Here is a 19,333-nt window from a genome sequence, read left to right on the forward strand (position 1 = left end):
TCACTATCTCCCTGAGTTTGCTCAAACTTATATCCATTGAGTTAGTGATACCATCCAACTGTCACCCCCTTCTCCTCTTGCTCTTTATCTTTTCCAGTATCGGGGTCTTTTCCAATGAGTTGGCTCTTCACAGCAGGTGCCCAAAGTATTGCAGCTTTGGTTTTACCACCAGTTTTTTCAATGAAAATTTAGGGTTGATTTCCTTTAGGATTGACTGGATTGATCTCCTTGCAGTCCAAGGGACTCTCAAGAGTCTTCTCCAGCACCACAGTTCCAAGGCATCAATTCTTCAGCACTCAGCCTTCTTTATGGTCCAACTCTCATATCCATACATGACTACTAGAAAAACCATAGCTTTGACTATATGGATGACTTGTCAGCAAGTGATATCTCTGCTTTTTAACACACTGTAAAGATTTGTCATAGCTTTTCTTCCAAGGAGCATACATCTTTTAATTTCATATTAATAGTATTATGTCATGTTAAATTTCCTGATTTTGATAACAGTGCTGTAATTATGTGAGAAGCAAAGGGGAATCAATCTTCAACTTACTCTCAAATAGTTAATAATACACATTAAGGAAGAGTGACTGAAGCGGGAATCATTTTTACAAAGCTCTTTAAGTTTCTAAGGAGTTTGAGCTTCTTTTCCTTTAAGATTTCTGCTCAAATCTTTTCTCTCTTTCACGGTACTCTGTGTTTATCCTGGTCAAGTGACATGGCAATGCCACAGCATCACTATCTCACAATGTCTTTTACAAACACCAACCTCCTCCAAGAAGGTTGACTTGGAGGACTTTTGAACTAGTTATCTAGCAAGTTATGAGACAACAAAGTTAGGGGAATTTTATATTTCCACAAAACTACTTAATTGATATGAATTTCCCATGTGGATCAGTGTAGTTTCCTCTTGCCCCCAATGATTTTAACAATATTCCCCTCACCCAACTTCCTATCCAGTCTCCCCTATCCCTGACCAACCACAGTCAATTCATCAAACCAGGAAGCATCCTACACCAAAAGGGATATAAGAGAAAAGTAAGACTTGGTCACAGCCCTTGAAAGGATCACTCAATAATGGGGGGAACAGACAAAGAGCACAAGGTGATCAGTACTGTGCAGAGGGCAAAAATGGGTTACGGAAGTACAAGAAGGTCATCGGGTGAGTGCGGGGTGGTGTCAGAGAAGGCTTCTTAGAAGATATTACAAATAAAAACTGAGTGAATAAGTCAGGTGAAGAAAAAGGGGGTAGAATATTCCAGGAAGATAAAACCAAATGTGCAAAGCTGCCAAAACATGAAACATCCTTGAGTTCTTAAGAGAGCTGCTTTATGTGGGAAGAGCACATAATTCTTCCCCCTATATGGAGGGGAGGAAAGGGATGCCAGAGTAGTCTTAAAAATTATTCTGAGGACTCCTGACTTTACCTAAAGACTGCAAGATGTGTGAGAAGAACGTGTATTGGGGGCACTCAGGTAGTAGTGGGGATGAAAAGAAAGGGTCCAGCCTCTACTTTCCACCATTATTTAAATCTCCCTCATTGATTTGTTAACTAATTTCCTGACCAGCCAATTCTGAGTTCTGAAAAGATATCTGTGTCAAAGATGGGGGACATAGCCTGAAGGTACACATGGCAGCTGTATTTTTAAATAGTTAATCTTTAAAATTTGAGGCCAAGTTTAGATTTATAGAACACTGGTAAAATAATACAGAGAATTTCCATATACCCTCACCCAGCTTTCCCTTCTGTAAACTAAGCTTACATAGCCACAGACCATTCATCAGAACTAGAAAATTAACTTTGCACAACACTATTCACCAAAGACTTTATTCAGATTTTCCTAGTTCTACTAATATCCTTTTCCTGTTTCAGAATCCAACCCAGGATCTCACAATGCATGTAGTTGTCATGTTTCCATAGTCTCCTCCAGTCTGTGACAGCTTCTTAGTCTTTATCTTTTATGACCTTGACACTTTTGGAGACTTTTGTAGAATGCCAGTTATTCTGAAGAATATTGCTTGATTTGGGCTTGTATGTTTTCTCGTGATTTGATTGGGGAATGACTCTCTCCATCCCTGTGTGTGTACATGTGCATGTGTGCCCTTCTTAGTGATCATACTGGGGATCCATCATGTCCATGTAAACACACTCATGTTACTCTTGATCTCTTGGCTAAAGAATATCTGTCAGAATACTGAAAAGTACTATTTTTCTTTTTGTAATTACTAAATATTCTGAGACTTTTAAATATTCTAATTCTGTTTAAATCTATGGCCTTTTATTTTAGCATCCATCAGTAGATCTTGCCTATAGCAACTACTATGGTGCTCTAATGGTGACTTTCCATTTCTCTTATTTTCTCTACACTTACTAATTAGAATTCTTCAGTAAGGAAGAACCATCATTCCTCTATTTATTCAATTCGTTTTATCAGTATGAACTCATGGATATTTTATTCTTTGGGTTATGAACTAATATAAACTAACATATATCTATATCTATAGCACATTCTTTTTGGCACCACAAGATGCTCCAGACTCATCTTATATATTCCCTGCCTCAGTCCTAAAGTCAACCAGTTCTCCAGGGAGTCTTGATTCCTTTTACTGATAGTAAGAAACCAAGGCATGGATACTAGGTGTGCTCATTACTCTTGGGGTTGTAACTGCTTCTAGCTCCTCACAATGCCTAGAGTCGGGCAATACATGTATATATACCAAATCCATGTATCTACATACACAACTATTTTTTTTTAATCTATCTAAACATGAATCCATGTTACAACAACCTCTGAGTCTAATCTAGCATCTGAGGTTTCATTCTAGCCTTCCTCTTTCCTGATTTATAACTTCTTTCCGTTTTGAGAAACTCAACTCTCATTATCAACAATATATTTACTTATGTGTTCAATCCCAGTATACAAAGTAGTGAAAGAATTCCTAAACCATAACCTTGAGAGAATCAAATTTATAAATCAGAGTGCTTTGTTTATATACAGTTCTTTTTGTCTTAATAGTATACAATCAAAATGCTATTTTCCAAGGCTAGCTCTTTTCTTCTTCATTCTCTTCAATGAGTCTTTGTGATTTAGTTTTATTATTAGTTAGATTCATTTGCCATAGGCTACAGTTTATCTCCTCCCCTTTCAATAATGGTTGCTCAAAAAAATTATATACAGTAAAATTCACTTCTTTTGTGGTGTTCAGTTCTATAGGTTTTGACAAGATACATAAAATTATGTGTCAAACACCATAGTTCTATTGCCCCCGAAATACTCCAGTGGCAACTGCGATTTTAATTCTGCTTTCTCAGAACCAACCAGTAGGTGGCAGGGTTTCTCTCTGAGACAAAGCCTTCACTGTGCAACTGAGCCTGCCTGCTTGGCATGCAAATAAAGGCAGCTTTACATCCCTCACACCTCCTGTGTCCTTTTCTCCGAGATATGGTTAGACGGTTTCTGTGGATAAGCTTCTTCTTCTCTGAAACAGGCAAATTTGGCTGGAAGCCTCAGAATCTTAACACGCTGAATAAACAGGATGGTTCATCAGAGAACAGTCAAGAAGGCAACCCATAAACATGCTTTGATAAAACTCAATGAAGGCCCTGGTGGCTCAGATAAAGAATCTGCCTGCAATGCAGGAGACTCAGGTTCAATCCCTAGGTGAGGAAGATCCCCTGGAGAAGAGTATGGCAACCCACTCCAGTTTTCTTGCCTGGGAAATCCTACAGAGGAGCCTGGCGGGCTAGTCCATGGGGTTGCAAAGAGTCGGACATGACTGAGCGACTAACAGTCCCACTCTCTCAATGAGGGCAACAAAGGAAGCGGAGAAAACTGGAGACCAAAACCAAATTAGATAAATATGAGACAGATGAATGACCAGACTCTCTCTTCAAGACATTACTTGTTTGGTACTGGGGGATTTCTATAGGATAAACTGACAGTGGGGAAGGGAGAGGATTTTCAGGGAGAGGAAGGACCCCATGGACCAGCGTTTCCTCCATCAGCCAGTGAATTCTTCACCACTCAGCCACCTGGGAAGCCCGTTATCTCTCACCTTTCTTTGTAATAGGCAAGTTTACAATTTTAGAAACATATACAATTTAAAAAATCAGTCTGAAGGATATCTGAGTGTATCTACAAAACCAAAAGTTGAACAATTCATTAAATCTGACTAATCCCCACCCCATACTACTACTATGAGCTCCTAATAACTTGCTGAGTATTTTATATACACTGTCATATTTAACCTTCTAGAGAGCTCTGAAAGTATTATATCACTATAAAGGTAAAGATTATTGAGCATTAGAGACATAAAACAAACTGTCCAAGGTCACAGATCTAGTCTGTCATCAACCTCTGCCTCCTGAGTCTGGGCTCTTTTACTGAACTACATTGCACCACTCTCCACCCTCCATGAGAATATTCCTACAGTTCTGACACTGGCTCTCTCTTTTATATCCAAGTTTTCTCTGTGGGTGATTTCTACCCACTAACAAAACTTTACTACTCTATGCCAACAGCTCCACAAACTTCTACTTGTAGGCAGGGCTTGTCACCTCAGTTCCAATCCAATTTATAGATCCAACTTCCTTAGTGGATGTCTATGGGTGTCCTTCTCAGGTAGTTCAAATTTAGCACCTACAAAGGTCAACATTTTGCCCCACTCTTTATTAATTAATTTACTATTAATTTGAGTCTTCAGTTTCAATTTCTGGTGAGGCCAAATACTCAGTATGTCACCATCCATGCCATTACTTTCCCCTTCTGCTTCTTCTGGACCCTTCTAAAAACTCTCTAGGGGTTTTTCTGCTTCCATCAGCCCAATTCATTCTTCAAAGCTGCCCTCCAGGCCAACTCCCTTAGAATATTGGTTTATTTGTGTCATTTTAAGCTAATGGCTCTTGGAAAACTTGCCAATAAATCCCCAATTCTTCACCAACTTGGATGCAGATTTCTGGGCATGTCTAACCTGAGTATGCCATGATTCTACCAAACAGAATGACAACACATTCAGGGGACCTACAGCTTTCTTGTCTTTTCATATAAAATTCCTACTTCTTTTCATCATGCCCTGAAAAAACTAGTGGAGTATATTAATCCTAGTTATTATCACCTGATTGTTGATTGGGGTCTTGCCACATGGAGCCTGTGCACTCCTTTTCACAGGATCCTTAATGCCTCATCTGTCTTTTACCCACCTAATCTGGGAGATCCTTGTAGGCAGATTCACTTTTGGATTATGAGTACATACACAGTACAAGGCCTGGTATAGACTGTAGGCGTAGGAAATGTCTAACTCCAAGGCTTACTAGCTGACACTGAAGATAAAGTGATGGGTGAAGGGTGGGCAGTAGAGCTGCAAGCACCACTCACCTTTCCGGTTCATCCCCATCTGGAGGCATTTGAGCAGGCGGCAGTACTGGCACCTGTTCCTCTGCTTCCGAGACATGACACAGTTCTTGTCACGACTGCACCGGTATACCCGCTTGTTGCAAATGCTCCGCTTGAAAAACCCTTTGCAGCCCTCACAGGAGATGATTCCATAGTGTAAGCCTGTGGCACGGTCCCCACAAATGAGACAGGTTCGTTGTTCAGCGCGATCATCTGGAACAGAAACTGAACACATGAAAGTTAGAACATAGTGGGAATGATGGCTTTAAGCCTGCAGTTCTAAAAGAAGCAACCCTGGGTAGATCCTGAACATAACCTCCAGACTAACTGGCAGAAGTGGCATCTTGCTGTAGGAACAAACTCCTTCATCTACCTGTAGATTCCACAAACAAAGCCTAACTAAAAAAGACCTCATGTTCTCTGAGTTTCATCATCACTTAGAGTATCCAAATCAGAAATGTGGAAGGCTTTTCCCTCTCCCTTACTTTCTTTAGCGGTAGCCTACCACCTACCCTGTAGGAAGGTGATAAGGATTACTTATCATGTATGTAAGTGTCTAGCATATGGTATACACCCAATAAATGATAGTTAAAATTATTAACCAGTGGAGAAGCTTCCATGCTCAACTATACATCAATTAAAACAAAAAACAGAAAAAAAGAAACCTCCTGGAAAGATTCTGATCAGAGGACAAGGCAGAAGACCAGAGATATGAACCGCACTCAGTCACAAGCAAGGTATAAGGACACAGCCCTCAAAATTAAAGGTTCTTAGTTGTACCCTAGTTCCAGCACTTAGCAGGTGGGTGAACTTGGGCAAATTAAGTTACGTCACCTCTCTGAGCTGAGTTTCTCTCATCTGTAAAATGGGGATTTTACTGTCATCTATATAACATGGATAAAATACTCAAGCACAGTTATTTTATAAAACACTGTGCGTTTTTATAAAATACTCAAGCATATATTTATATATATTGAGTTTATATTGTATAAAATACTCAAGCACAGTATATAGTGCCTGGGCTACCATAGACAGTTAATAAATGATAGCTATTATTTTCATTATCATCCAAATAGGTTCACTCTTAAAGTGATAGTAACATTCCAGAAAAGTATGTGAAAGCAATGTTAAAGAAGGGCATAATGGTATATACAGAAAGGATATAGAGAAGGAACGAGGCTAGCATTTATACAGCCTTTATTATTTGCCAAATTTGAGATATGTCTTTATGATCCCCATTTGTAGTAGGCTAGATAAAGGCCATTCAAAGATATCAGGTCCTAATACCTAGAACCTGTAAATGTTATAAGAAAAAAAAGTCTTTGTAGATATAATCACATTAAGGGCAGATTATAAAAGTGGGCCTACTTGCAATTACTTTTTTTGTTTTTTCCTGCACAACATGGCATGTGGAATCTTCATTCCCCAATCAGGGATCAAACCCTCATCCCTTGCACTGAAAGTGCAGACAGAGTCTTAACCACTGCATCACTGGGAAGTCCTCACATGGTTTTTTAAAATTTATTTTATTGAAGTATAGTTGATCAATTTTGTGTCAATTACAGCAAAGTGATTCGTTATACAGATGTACACTCTTTTTCACATTCTTTTCTATTGTGATTTGCCACAGGACATTGACAATAGTTCCTTGTGTTGTACAGCAGGACCTTGTTTACCCATTCTCTATGTAGTAGTTTGCATCTGCTAATCTCAAATAACCAATCCATTCTTCCCCTACCCTCCCCAACCACATGTCTATTCTCTATGCCTAATCACATACGTTTTTATAAGAGAGACTAGAGGGAGACTTGATATAGATAGCAGAGGATGTGCACATGCAGGAGCACACACACGTGTTCAGGGGAAGGTGATGTGAAGACAGAGGGAAACACTGGCCACAAGCCAAGGACTAACCAGCAGCCACTACAAGCTCAAAGAGGCAAATAATGGATTTTTCCTCAGAACCTCTAAAGAAAGTGTGGCTCTGCCCACACCTTCATTTCAGCTTATTGACTCCGGATTTCTGGCTTCTAGAATTGTGAAAGAACAAATTTTTGTCATTTTAAGCCACCCAGTTTCTGGTAGTCTTTAACAGCAACATAGGAAACTAATGCATTTTTTTTTCATACAAGGACACAGACCTATTAAGAGTCTTGCTCAGAGTCACACAGCAAATAGCAGGTATGCAGAGAAAAGCAGACATATGAGACCACACAGCTAAGGAAATAGGGAAAGACAAACAAAAAGGGGAATTGCCTAGGTTTTTTGAACAGTTCCTAGTTATAGACCTTTCTAAGTCTTTCTGAGATCTGTATTCACTTCCTAACTTTGGTCAAATTGATAAACATGGGAATATCAGTTTCTATAACACAATCCTTCCTTAAGCTAACTTAAATATGTTTATGTTATTTGCAGCTAAAAGAAACTTGGCTAAGATTTCCTATAAAGTGGCACTGGTATAATAAGCATTCCTTTTCTTTTCCTTTAAAAAATTCAAAGGAAGCTCAAGGAAAACATTAGCGCAAAGTTACAATAGCAAATTAAAAAACTAAACCAGGCAAGGCCAAATAGGCCAATGAATGGCGTGACAACAGCACTATGTGTGAGATGAAACCTCTTAAAGTGCTGGGCTTGAGCTGCTGAAGGGGCTTAGAAATAGGACATGGAATACTGTCAGGAAATCGTGATTGGCTCTGGAGAATCTAAATTTTCTTTTTTTTTTTTTCTTGGTTTCTTTTTTTTTTTTTTCTTCCAATTTTATTTTATTTTTAAACTTTACATAATTGTATTAGTTTTGCCAAATATCAAAATGAATCCGCCACAGGTATACATGTGTTCCCCATCCCGAACCCTCCTCCCTCCTCCCTCCCCATACCATCCCTCTGGGCCGTCCCAGTGCACCAGCCCCAAGCATCCAGCATCATGCATCGAACCTGAACTGGCAACTCGTTTCCTACATGATATTTTACATGTTTCATTGCCATTCTCCCACATCTTCCCACCCTCTCCCTCTCCCACAGAGTCCATAAGACTGTTCTATACATCAATGTCTCTTTTGCTGTCTCGTACACAGGGTTATTGTTACCATCTTTCTAAATTCCATATATATGCGTTAGTATACTGTATTTATGTTTTTCCTTCTGGCTTACTTCACTCTGTATAATAGGCTCCAGTTTCATCCACCTCATTAGAACTGATTCAAATGTATTCTTTTTAATGGCTGAGTAATACTCCATTGTGTATATGTACCACAGCTTTCTTATCCATTCATCTGCTGATGGACATCTAGGTTGCTTCCACGTCTTGGCTATTATAAACAGTGCTGCGATGAACATTGGGGTACACGTGTCTCTTTCCCTTCTGGTTTCCTCAGTGTGTATGCCCAGCAGTGGGATTGCTGGATCATAAGGCAGTTCTATTTCCAGTTTTTTAAGGAATCTCCACACTGTTCTCCATAGTGGCTGTACTAGTTTGCATTCCCACCAACAGTGTAAGAGGGTTCCCTTTTCTCCACACCCTCTCCAGCATTGATTATTTGTAGAAGTTGTCAATATTCTATTATATGCATACATTAAAATATATACAAGAACTCTGCGAGAATAGACTTTAAAATGGTTATAATTAATCAATATCTACAAGAACTACACCTCATGGATATGATTTCACTGAACACCTACAACTAGGCAGTGTGCTTTCTTTGTGTTGTGTCATGTAATTCTCATAATCCCATAGATGAGTACAATTGTTATCACTATTTTGTAAATGAATACATTTAGAGATCTCAAAAAAAGTTAAGTAACTAGTCCATTTAGGAAGTGGCTGAGCTTAATCTGCCAGTCTCAGGACTGGTGATCAATAACGTCTTCATACAGCACTTGTAGGCATTCTGTGCAGCATCTCGATGGATCAAGGAGCAAAGGCCCCCCCAGAACAATCAAATACAGACCTTTTAAGAATCTGCTCATGTCTTGTAACATGCTTGCTCTTTTCATAAGCATTAAAGAGGCCACACTGACATCAAAGACTAGAGGGAGATACTTCTCCACTGATGGGTGCAGAGACTAGATTCTCTTGGGGTCCTCTGACTGCTTTCTTTGGCCATAGCTATTCTTATTGCCATGTTTTGCTTCTATAAACCCTTGTCTATGCCACAGACTAGGAAACCAACTCAGACGGAAGCTTCTCAAACATAAATGAGAAAGGCCCTCTTCCAATCAAACTTGTAGCCCTTCAAAGAAGCATTTGGCAAATTTCTCTTATAGCATGTAGGGAAAGATCATAACAGAAGAGTGAATGTTACTCCCTCAGTCCTGTCTGAGCCCACAGACTATAGCTCACCAGGCCCCTCTGTCCATAGAATTCTCCAGGCAAGAATACTGGAGTGGATAGCCATTTCCTTCTCCAGGGGATCTTCCCAACAAAGGGTCTGAACCTGGGTCTCCAGCATTGCGGGCAGATTCTTTATGGTTTAAGCCACCAGGGAAGCGGGAAATAACAGAAGAAGCTATTGTTAACTGAGCACCTGGGTGTAGGCTCTCAGCCAAGCACGTAACACATGTTATTGTGCTGAATCACCACCACAAACCTAAATGAGGTACCCTACTTTATAGGTGAAGAAACTCATGAAGCTCATGAGGTGATATCACTTTTCAACAGTCACCCAGCCAGTAAGAAAGGGAGCTAGGGCTGGGAACCCCAAAGTCTATGCACCTAACTAACATACTCTGTGGCCAAAGCAAGTCAGGTTTATTCAGTCTATGCAAGTAAGTCAGGCCTTTCTCCTCTTGAAAAACAAACATACAAAAGCTAAAAATCCAATGTTTTACTTTGTAAATGAACAAACATAAGCAAAATGTCCCTAAATGGTTCTTGGCCAGATGTCAGATAGGTTTTTGCAACTCCTATTCTTATAAAGGACTTGAAGGGTATTTAAAGCATGTTTACATTCCTTATCTCACCTGTACCAAGACCCAGGCAAGGATTATTTTTATCTTGTAGATATGGGAAAAAAAAATTCGGTCGTGTACCATGCAATGTTCAAGTTTTTACATGTACTATTTATTCATCACAATGACTGTGAGAGGTATCATTATCCTCATATAACCAGGAATCTTGGAGTTAGAAGGGGCCTTTAAAGTTGTCTTGAACAAGTTGACCTGAGGCATGCATTCCCTCTATGATATTCCTAGACAAGGGGTTAGTTACCCCATACTCTACTTGCACATCTCCAGTGGCTCAATAAGGTACTTCATTCCATTCATTCCATTTTAGATGGTTTTAATGGTTCAAAAGTTTTACTTTACACTGAGCCAAAGTCTGTTAACCTGAAGCCTTCCTCATTGCCTTGAGTCATGTGCTTGCGGGCAAAAAATATATGTATAACCTAGCCTAATTCATAAACCAATCATTCACTTAAAGATAAATGGAGTTCCTAACTGTGAATTCTTCTATTTCTTAGTCTTAATCATACAGTATCAAAATTTCTCATAAAACCAAGTAACCAGAACTGAATGGTTTGTTCTCCTTAATTTAAGGCTCAATTAGTCTTATATATTTGCAGCTATCAGCAAACACCAGTAAACACATAGTATTTTATAATTATTGATGATATAATGCTATAAAAATGATATACATTTTATAATGGGAAAAATGAAGCTTAAAGAGGTGAGTGAGTGAATGAAAGTCATTCAGTCACCAGTAAACACATAGTATTTTATAATTATTGATGATATAATGCTATAAAAATGATATACATTTTATAATGGGAAAAATGAAGCTTAAAGAGGTGAGTGAGTGAATGAAAGTCATTCAGTCATGACCAGCTCTTTGCGACCCCATGGACTATACAGTCCATGGCATTCTCCAGGCCAGAATACTGGAGTGGGTAGCCTTTTTCTTCTCCAGGGGATGTTCCCAACCCAGGGCCGAACACAGGTCTCCCGCATTGCAGGTGGATTCTTTACCAGCTAAGCCACAAGGGCAGCCCAGCTTAAAGACGTAAGGAAATTTAATTGGTTATATAGCCAGGAGTGAAACTGAAATCAGAATTCAAAAACTTTCTAACACCATACACAAAAATAAACTCAAAATGGGTTAAAGATCTCAACGTAAGACCAGAAACTATAAAACTCCTAAAGGAGAACATAGGCAAAACACTCTCCGACATACATCACAGCAGGATCCTCTATGATCCACCTCCCAGAATATTGGAAATAAAAGCAAAAATAAACAAATGGGACCTAATTAAACTTAAAAGCTTCTGCACAACAAAGGAAACTATTAGCAAGGTGAAAAGGCAGCCTTCAGAATGGGAGAAAATAATAGCAAATGAAGCAACGGACAAACAACTAATCTCAAAAATATACAAGCAACTCCTGCAGCTCAACTCCAGAAAAATAAATGACCCAATCAAAAAATGGGCCAAAGAACTAAATAGACATTTCTCCAAAGAAGACATACAGATGGCTAACAAACACATGAAAAGATGCTCAACATCACTCATTATCAGAGAAATGCAAATCAAAACCACTATGAGGTACCATTTCACGCCAGTCAGAATGGCTGCAATCCTTAAGTCTACAAGCAATAAATGCTGGAGAGGGTATGGAGAAAAGGGAACTCTCTCACACTGTTGGTGGGAATGCAAACTAGTACAGCCACTATGGAGAACAGTGTGGAGATTCCTTAAAAAACTGGAAATACAACTGCCTTATGATCCAGCAATCCCACTGCTGGGCATACACACTGAGGAAACCAGAAGGGAAAGAGACACGTGTACCCCAATATTCATCGCAGCACTGTTTATAATAGCCAGGACATGGAAGCAACCTAGATGCCCATCAGCAGATGAATGGATAAGAAAGCAGTGGTACATATACACAATGGAGTATTACTCAGCCATTAAAAAGAATACATTTGAATCAGTTCTAATGAGATGGATGAAACTGGAACCTATTATACAGAGTGAAGTAAGCCAGAAAGAAAAACACCAATACAGTATACTAACGCATATATATGGAATTTAGAAAGATGGTAACAATAACCCTGTGTACAAGACAGCAAAAGAGACACTGATGTATAGCTCAGTCTTATGGACTCTGTGGGAGAGGGAGAGGGTGGGGAGATTTGGGAGAATAGCATTGAAACATGTATAATATCATGTATGAAACGAGTTGCCAGTCCAGGTTCGATGCACGGTACTGGATGCTTGGGGCTGGTGCACTGGGACGACCCAGAGGGAGGGTGGGGGAGGGAGGGGGGAGGAGGGTTCAGGATGGGGAACACGGGTATACCTGTGGCGGATTCATTTCGATATTTGGCAAAACTAATACAATATTGTGAAGTTTAAAAATAAAATCAAATTAAAAAAAAAAAAAAAAGAATTCAAAAACTTCTGAGACTGCTGTATTTCCAATCCCCCTATACTTAATTCACATCTGGTATACAGACATCTAAATCCTGAAGTATTTATCAAGTATACCATTAATATATGTCTTTCATAGTCCTTTCCTGAGAAAAGTAGGATTTCTTGAACTCTAGAGTTGGACTTTACATTTGTCTTTGATCAATTTTATCTTTATATAAGAAATTCCATATATCATTCTGGTCTGTGGAACTCTGGGGATCTGGCCACCCGGTATATTAGTTATTTTACCCTCCTCCTTTTTACCTTGTATGGTTAATACTAGATAATATTCATTCCTAACTTTAAAACAATATTCAACAGAAAGTGGCCTCAGGCAAGTTGTTGGAGCCTCTTCTCAACGTGACTTAAGCAAATTAACCAACTGGAAACAGCTGTTCAACTAGTTTGGTCTGTTAATTAGCCAGACACTCTAGTCTGGCCTGCATTTCTCTATCTTATACATAATGATACCATGAATGACTATTAGATGCCTCACTGAAATTTCAGATTCATTACATCTACAGTATTCGTTCACTAGTGAGCTACCATAAAGCAGATGGTTCACAAACATTTAGCACTCTTAACCTATTAATTCAATGTTCTTAACCTGTGTTAGTCTACCTGAAAATACAATGGGAAGAAAATCAGCCAAATAAGCACTTCAAAATGGAGACTATGGGAACATAACCAGTATTTTACAGTAATTTTAAATGGAGTATAATCTACAAAAATATTGAATCACTCACTATGTTGTATATGTAAAACTAATATTGGAAATCAACTATACTTCAATTAATACATACATAAATAAATAAAAGCAACAAAAACAAGAGCACCAAAGAAGAGAGTATGGTGCTTGGTAACTATAGTGCTCAGTAAGATAAGAGACAGAGTTATTGATGAAAATCTGAGGGTTTAAAATATGATAGGTATTCGAAACTCTGACAAGGGAGTTTGCTATCTACACAAATAGCAATGGGTTAAATAATAGTGTAGGAAAGAGAAGACTCTTATTAACTTACAGGGAAACAGAATGTTTGCCTTGATCAGGAATACTAGAAGGTGGAAGGGCTCAGACTGTGTACTCTAAAAATACCACTTCATGTGAACAGGAGCCAGGACTCCTAAGAAAAACATGTGATTTCAGGTTTGAGGGAGAATATATAAAAGATGCCTTTCACACTGTTCATGGGATTCTCAAGGCAAAAATACTGGAGTGGTGTGAGCAGACCTTACAATTAGCTGACAAAAGAAGAGAAGTGAAAGGAAAAGGAGAAAGGGAAAGATACACCCAATTGAATTTAGAGTTCCAGACAAGAGCAAGGCGAGATAAGAAAGCCTTAAGTGAACAATGCAAAGAAATAGAGGAAAACAATAGAATGGGAAAGACTAGATATCTCAAGAAAATTAAGAGATACCAAGGAAACATTTCATGCAAAGATGGGCACAATAAAGGACAGAAATGGCAAGGACCTAACAGAAGCAGAAGAGACTAAAAAAAGGTGGCAAAATAAAAAGAAAAAAGGAAAGAAGAAAAAGAAGAGGTGGCAAGAATACACAGAAAAACTATACAAAAAAGATCCTCATGACCCAGATAACCACAATGGTGAGGTCACTCACCTAAAGCCAGACATCTTGGAATGTGAAGTCAAGTGGGCCTTAGGAAGCACTACTACACAAAGTTAGTGAAGGTGATGGAATTTCAGCTGAGTTACTTCAAATCCTAAAAGGATGCTGTTAAAGTGCTGCACTCAATATGCCAACAAATTTGGAACACTCAGCAGTGGCCACAGGACTGGAAAAAGTCAGTTCTTATTCCAATCCTAAAGAAGGGCAATGCCAAAGAATGTTCAAACTACCACACAATTAAGCTCATTTCACATGCTAGCCTGGTAATGCCCAGAATTCTTCAAGCTAGGCTTCAGCAGTACATGAATTGAGAACTTCCAGATGTTCAAGCTGGATTTAGAAAAGGCAGAGGAACCAAAGATCAAAATTGCCAACATCCGCTGGCAAGGGAATTCCAGATAAACATCTACTTCTGCTTCAATGACTATGCTAAAGCCTTTGACTGTGGATCACAACAAATGGTGGAAAATTCCTAAAGAGATGGCAGTACCAGACCACCTTACCTGTCTCCTAAGAAACCTGTATGCAGGTCAAGAAGCAACAGAATCAGACATGGAGCAATGGACTGGTTCAAAATTGGGAAAGGAGTACATCAAGGCTGTATATTGTCACCTTGCTTATTTAATTTAAATGCAGAGTATGTCATGAGAAATGCCAGGCTGGATGAAGCACAAGCTGGAATCAAGACTGCCAGGAGAAATATCAATAACCTCAGATATGCAGATGACACCACCCTTATGGCAGAAAGTAAAGAGGAACTAAAGAGCCTCTTGATGAAGGTAAAAGAGGAGAGTGAAAAAACTAAGATCAGGCAACTGAAAAACAACAAAAAAATAAAACCACAGTGAAACAAAAAAAAAAAAAAAGAAAGAAAGAAAAAACTAAGATCATGGTATCCAGTCCCATCATTCATGGCAAACAGATGGGGAAAATGTGGAAACAGTGACAGAATTCATTTTCTTGGGCTCCAAAATAACTACAGACAGTGACTGTGGCCATGAATTTAAAAGACACTTGCTCCTTGGAAGAAAAGCTATGACCAACCTAGACAGCATATTCAAAAGTAGAGCCATTACTTTGCCAACAAAGGTCTGTATAGTCAAAGCTATGGTTTTACCAGTAGTCAGGTACAGATGTGAGAGCTGGACCATAAGGAAGGCTAAGTGCCAAAGAACTGATGCTTTTGAATTATGGTGATGGATTAGACTCTCAAGAGTCCCTTGGACAGCAAAAAAATCAAACCTAAAGGAAATCAACTCTGAATATTCACTGCAAAGACTGATGCTGAAGCTGACACTCCAATACTCTGGCCACCTGATACCAAGGGTCTACTCACTGGAAAAGACCCTGATGCTGGGAAAGCTTGAAGGCAGGTGGAGAATCGGGCGACAGAAGATGAGATGGTTGGATGGCATCACTGATTCAATGGATATAAGTTTGAGGAAATTCTGGGAGATAGTGAAGGACAGGGAAGTCTGACATGGTGCAGTCCATGGGGTTGCAAAGAGTCAGACATGACTTAGCAACTGAACAACAACAATACAAAAGATGAGTCTTGTACTACCCTAGACTAACAATAGGGTCATGTCAAAAGGATACAGGGAGCAATATAAAAGCCTCCCACTGGCCTAAAAGGAAGACTATCATCAAAAATAATGACGATGGCAATGGATTAAAACACTTCAAATATTAAAATCAATTCATTTATAATATTAAAACAGAGAACCTCATTAGTTACCACTGGAAGATGCTATGACGCCAACTCATTATTCTGAAAATTGATAAATAAGGGGAAAAAATCAAACAGTGAAGTAAAAACCGTTGGAATCGTTCTCTCTTGCTCCTTTTGCCAAGAGTAAGAGAGGAGGGTGGAAACTAAGAGTTTTTAGAAACTTTTAAGCTTTAATTGAGAAGACTGGAATTAGATAAACAGATTTGTCTGGTGTCAAGGGATCAAGCTTTGGGGGGGGAGGTATAGAGTTGAGCTCAAGGCCCATGGCAAGGTAAGTCTCAACTCAAAGATGGAAAGGAAAGATACAACTGTCAGCTCTACAAAATCTTCTAAGCAGAGGCAGTAGAACATAGAGATTAAGAACTTGGTCTGTAGAGTCAGAATCCTTGGGCTTGAATAATCTAGGGTCTGTGACTTGCTAGCTGTGTGACTTTGGAAAGCTTCTTAAACCTCGCCAGAGGTGCCTCAGTTTCTTTTCTATAAAATGTGGATCAGATTCCCTTCTTCAAGGAATTGTTGTGAGAATCAATGAATTAACAGATTACCTATAAATAACATGGAGCTCTAGCTTCCTCATGGTCTATATTAGAATGAAACAGCTTTACAAACCAACAATATTGTTGACTGTCTTTTTCTTTTTTTAACTTAAAAAATTCCACTAGCACAAAGGAGGAGTATTCAGTTAGTCTGGTGGCAGAGTAAGATAATAACAGATTTCATAGAGGAGGCAAGTTCCAATGTATGACTATCAGTTAGACAAGTGAAAGCAGAGGAGGGCATAAACAGAAGAAACAATTGGTATATAATGTCTTAACTTTGGTGCTAGACACCTCTAACTTGGGTTTGCCTCAAAACAATCTCATTCGCTTTTCAAATAGCCAGTATAGTCCACTAAGCTTCAGCAAGACTATCGAGTTACCCACAAATATCTGCAGATAAATCAATTTATGTCCTACCCTTCTATATGTAAAACAGTGACGATCTGCCCACAAATTTTTTCCTGCAAAATGTTCTCAAGGAGGCTTGCTGGTTACTCATGAGAAATGAATGCAACCACTCTTTCAGTCACTAAGTTGTGCCTGACTCTTTATGACCCCATTGACTACAGCAAACCAGGCTCTTCTATACTCTAGTATCTCCCAGAATTCGCTTAAATTCATGTCCACTGAGTCAGTGATGCTATCTAACCATCTCATGCTCTGCTGCCCCCTTCTTTTGCCTTCAATCTCTCCCAGCATCAGAGCCTTTTCCAGTGAGTTGGCTGTTATCAGGTTACCAAAGTATTGGAGTTTCAGAAACAATCCTTCCAATGAACATTCAGGGTTGATTTCCTTTAGAATTGACTGGTTTGACCTCCTTGCTGTCCAAGGTACTCTCAAAGAGTCTTCTACAGCACCACAATTTGAAAGCATCAATTCTTCCGTGCTCAGCCTTCTTTATGATCCAACTCTCACATTCATATGTGACTACTGGAAAAACCGTGTGTGTGTGTGTGTATTCTTTACCACTAGTTGACTGTAGGGAATTTTGTTGGCAAAGTGTCATCTCTGCTTTTTAATAAGCTGTCTAGGTTTGTCACAGCTTTCCTTCCAAGGAGCATGTGTCTTTTACTGTCATGGCTGAAGTCAGCATCTGCAGTGATTTTAGAGCCCAAGAAAATAAAATATGTCATTGCTTACATTTTTTTCCCTTCCATTTGCCATGAAGTGAAAGGACGGATGCCACGATCTTAATTTTTTTAATGCTGAGTTTCAAGCCAGTTTTTTCACTCTCCTTTCACCCTCATCAAGAGGTTCTTTAGTTCCTCTTCACTTTCTGCCATTAGACTGGTATCATCTGCATATATGAGGCTGCTGATATTTCTCCTGGCAATCTTGACTCCAGCTTGTGATTCATCCAGCCTGGCATTTCTCATGATGTACTTTGCCTATAAGTTTAAACAAGCAGTGACAATACCCGCCTTGTCAAACTCCTTTCCCAGTTTGGAACCAGTTTGTTGTTTCATGTCCAATTCTAACTGTTATTTATTGACCTGCCTACAGGTTTCTCAGGAGGCAGCTAAGGTGGTCTGGTATTCCAATCTCTTTAAGAATTGTCCACAGTTTGTTGTGATCCACAGTCAAAGGCTTTAGCGCTCAATGAAGCAGAGTTGATGTTTTTCTGGCTTTGAAAAGTGAAAGTGAAGTCGCTCAGTTTTGTCTGACTCTTTGCGACCCCATGGACTGTAGCCTACGAGGTTCCTCCATCCATGGAATTTTCCAGGTGAGGGTACTGGAGTAGGTTGCCATTTCCTTCTCCAAAGGATCCTCCTCACCCAGGGATCAAACCCAGATCTCCCAAATTGCAAGCAGATGCTTTTACCATCTAAGCTACCAGGGAAGTTCTTTGGCTGCACCTAAATACTGCATTTTGGACTCTTTGGTTGACTATGGGGGCTACTCCATTTCTTCTGGGGATTCTTGCCCAGAGTAGCAGATATAATGGTCATCTCTGTTATATTTGCCCATTTGTCCATTTTAGTTCACTAATTCCCAAGACGTCGATGTCCAATCTTGCCATCTCCTGCTTGACCACATGCAATTTACCTTGATTCATGGGTCTAATATTCCCAGTTCCTATGCAGTATTGTTCTTTATAGCATCAGAGTTTACTTTCACCACCAGACACATTCACAACTGAGCATCATTTCTGCTTTGGCCCAGCTACTTCACTCTTTTTGGACCTATTAGCAATTGTCCTCCACTCTTTCCCAGTAGCATACTGGACAACTTCCAACCTGGGAGGGCTCATCTTCCAGTAGTCATATCTTTTTGCCTTTTCATACTGCTTATGGGGTTCCTGATACAAGAATACTGGAGTTGGTTGCCATTTCCTCTTCCAGTGGAGCATGACTTGTCAGAACTCTTCACTACGACCCATCCATCTTCGGTGGCCCTGCACTGCATGGCTTGTAGCTTCACTGAGTTATGCAAGACCCTTTGCCATGACAAGGCTCTAAGATTCATGAAGGGGAAATGTAACCACACATGGGCATTATTACCAAGAAAGGTAACATGCTTTTCTTTGCTATAGTCTTCCAAAATTTAGAAATAATCTTAAGAATTTATTTTTAATCAGAAATTATTCTAGAGCAGGAAATAGGAACTATCATATTAAGTCTCATTTCTTCACATG

At 39.3% G+C, this 19,333-nt stretch overlaps 1 protein-coding gene across 6 annotated transcripts in view; it reads right to left on the minus strand.

Annotated features, from left to right (window-relative positions):
- Positions 1-19,333, minus strand: part of NR6A1 (nuclear receptor subfamily 6 group A member 1) — a 230,232-nt gene that overhangs the window by 33,044 nt on the left and 177,855 nt on the right. For 4 of the 6 annotated variants that reach the window (XM_061431294.1, XM_061431295.1, XM_061431298.1 and 1 more), the window contains one exon: positions 5,376-5,618. In XM_061431294.1, the coding sequence (XP_061287278.1) occupies positions 5,376-5,618 (243 nt within the window). The remainder of the gene's footprint in view (positions 1-5,375; positions 5,619-19,333) is intronic. The other 2 variants (XM_061431296.1, XM_061431297.1) reach the window with 1 other exon arrangement.

The sequence above is a fragment of the Bos javanicus genome, chromosome 11, assembly GCF_032452875.1.
Source record: "Bos javanicus breed banteng chromosome 11, ARS-OSU_banteng_1.0, whole genome shotgun sequence".
Taxonomy (NCBI): domain Eukaryota; kingdom Metazoa; phylum Chordata; class Mammalia; order Artiodactyla; family Bovidae; genus Bos; species Bos javanicus.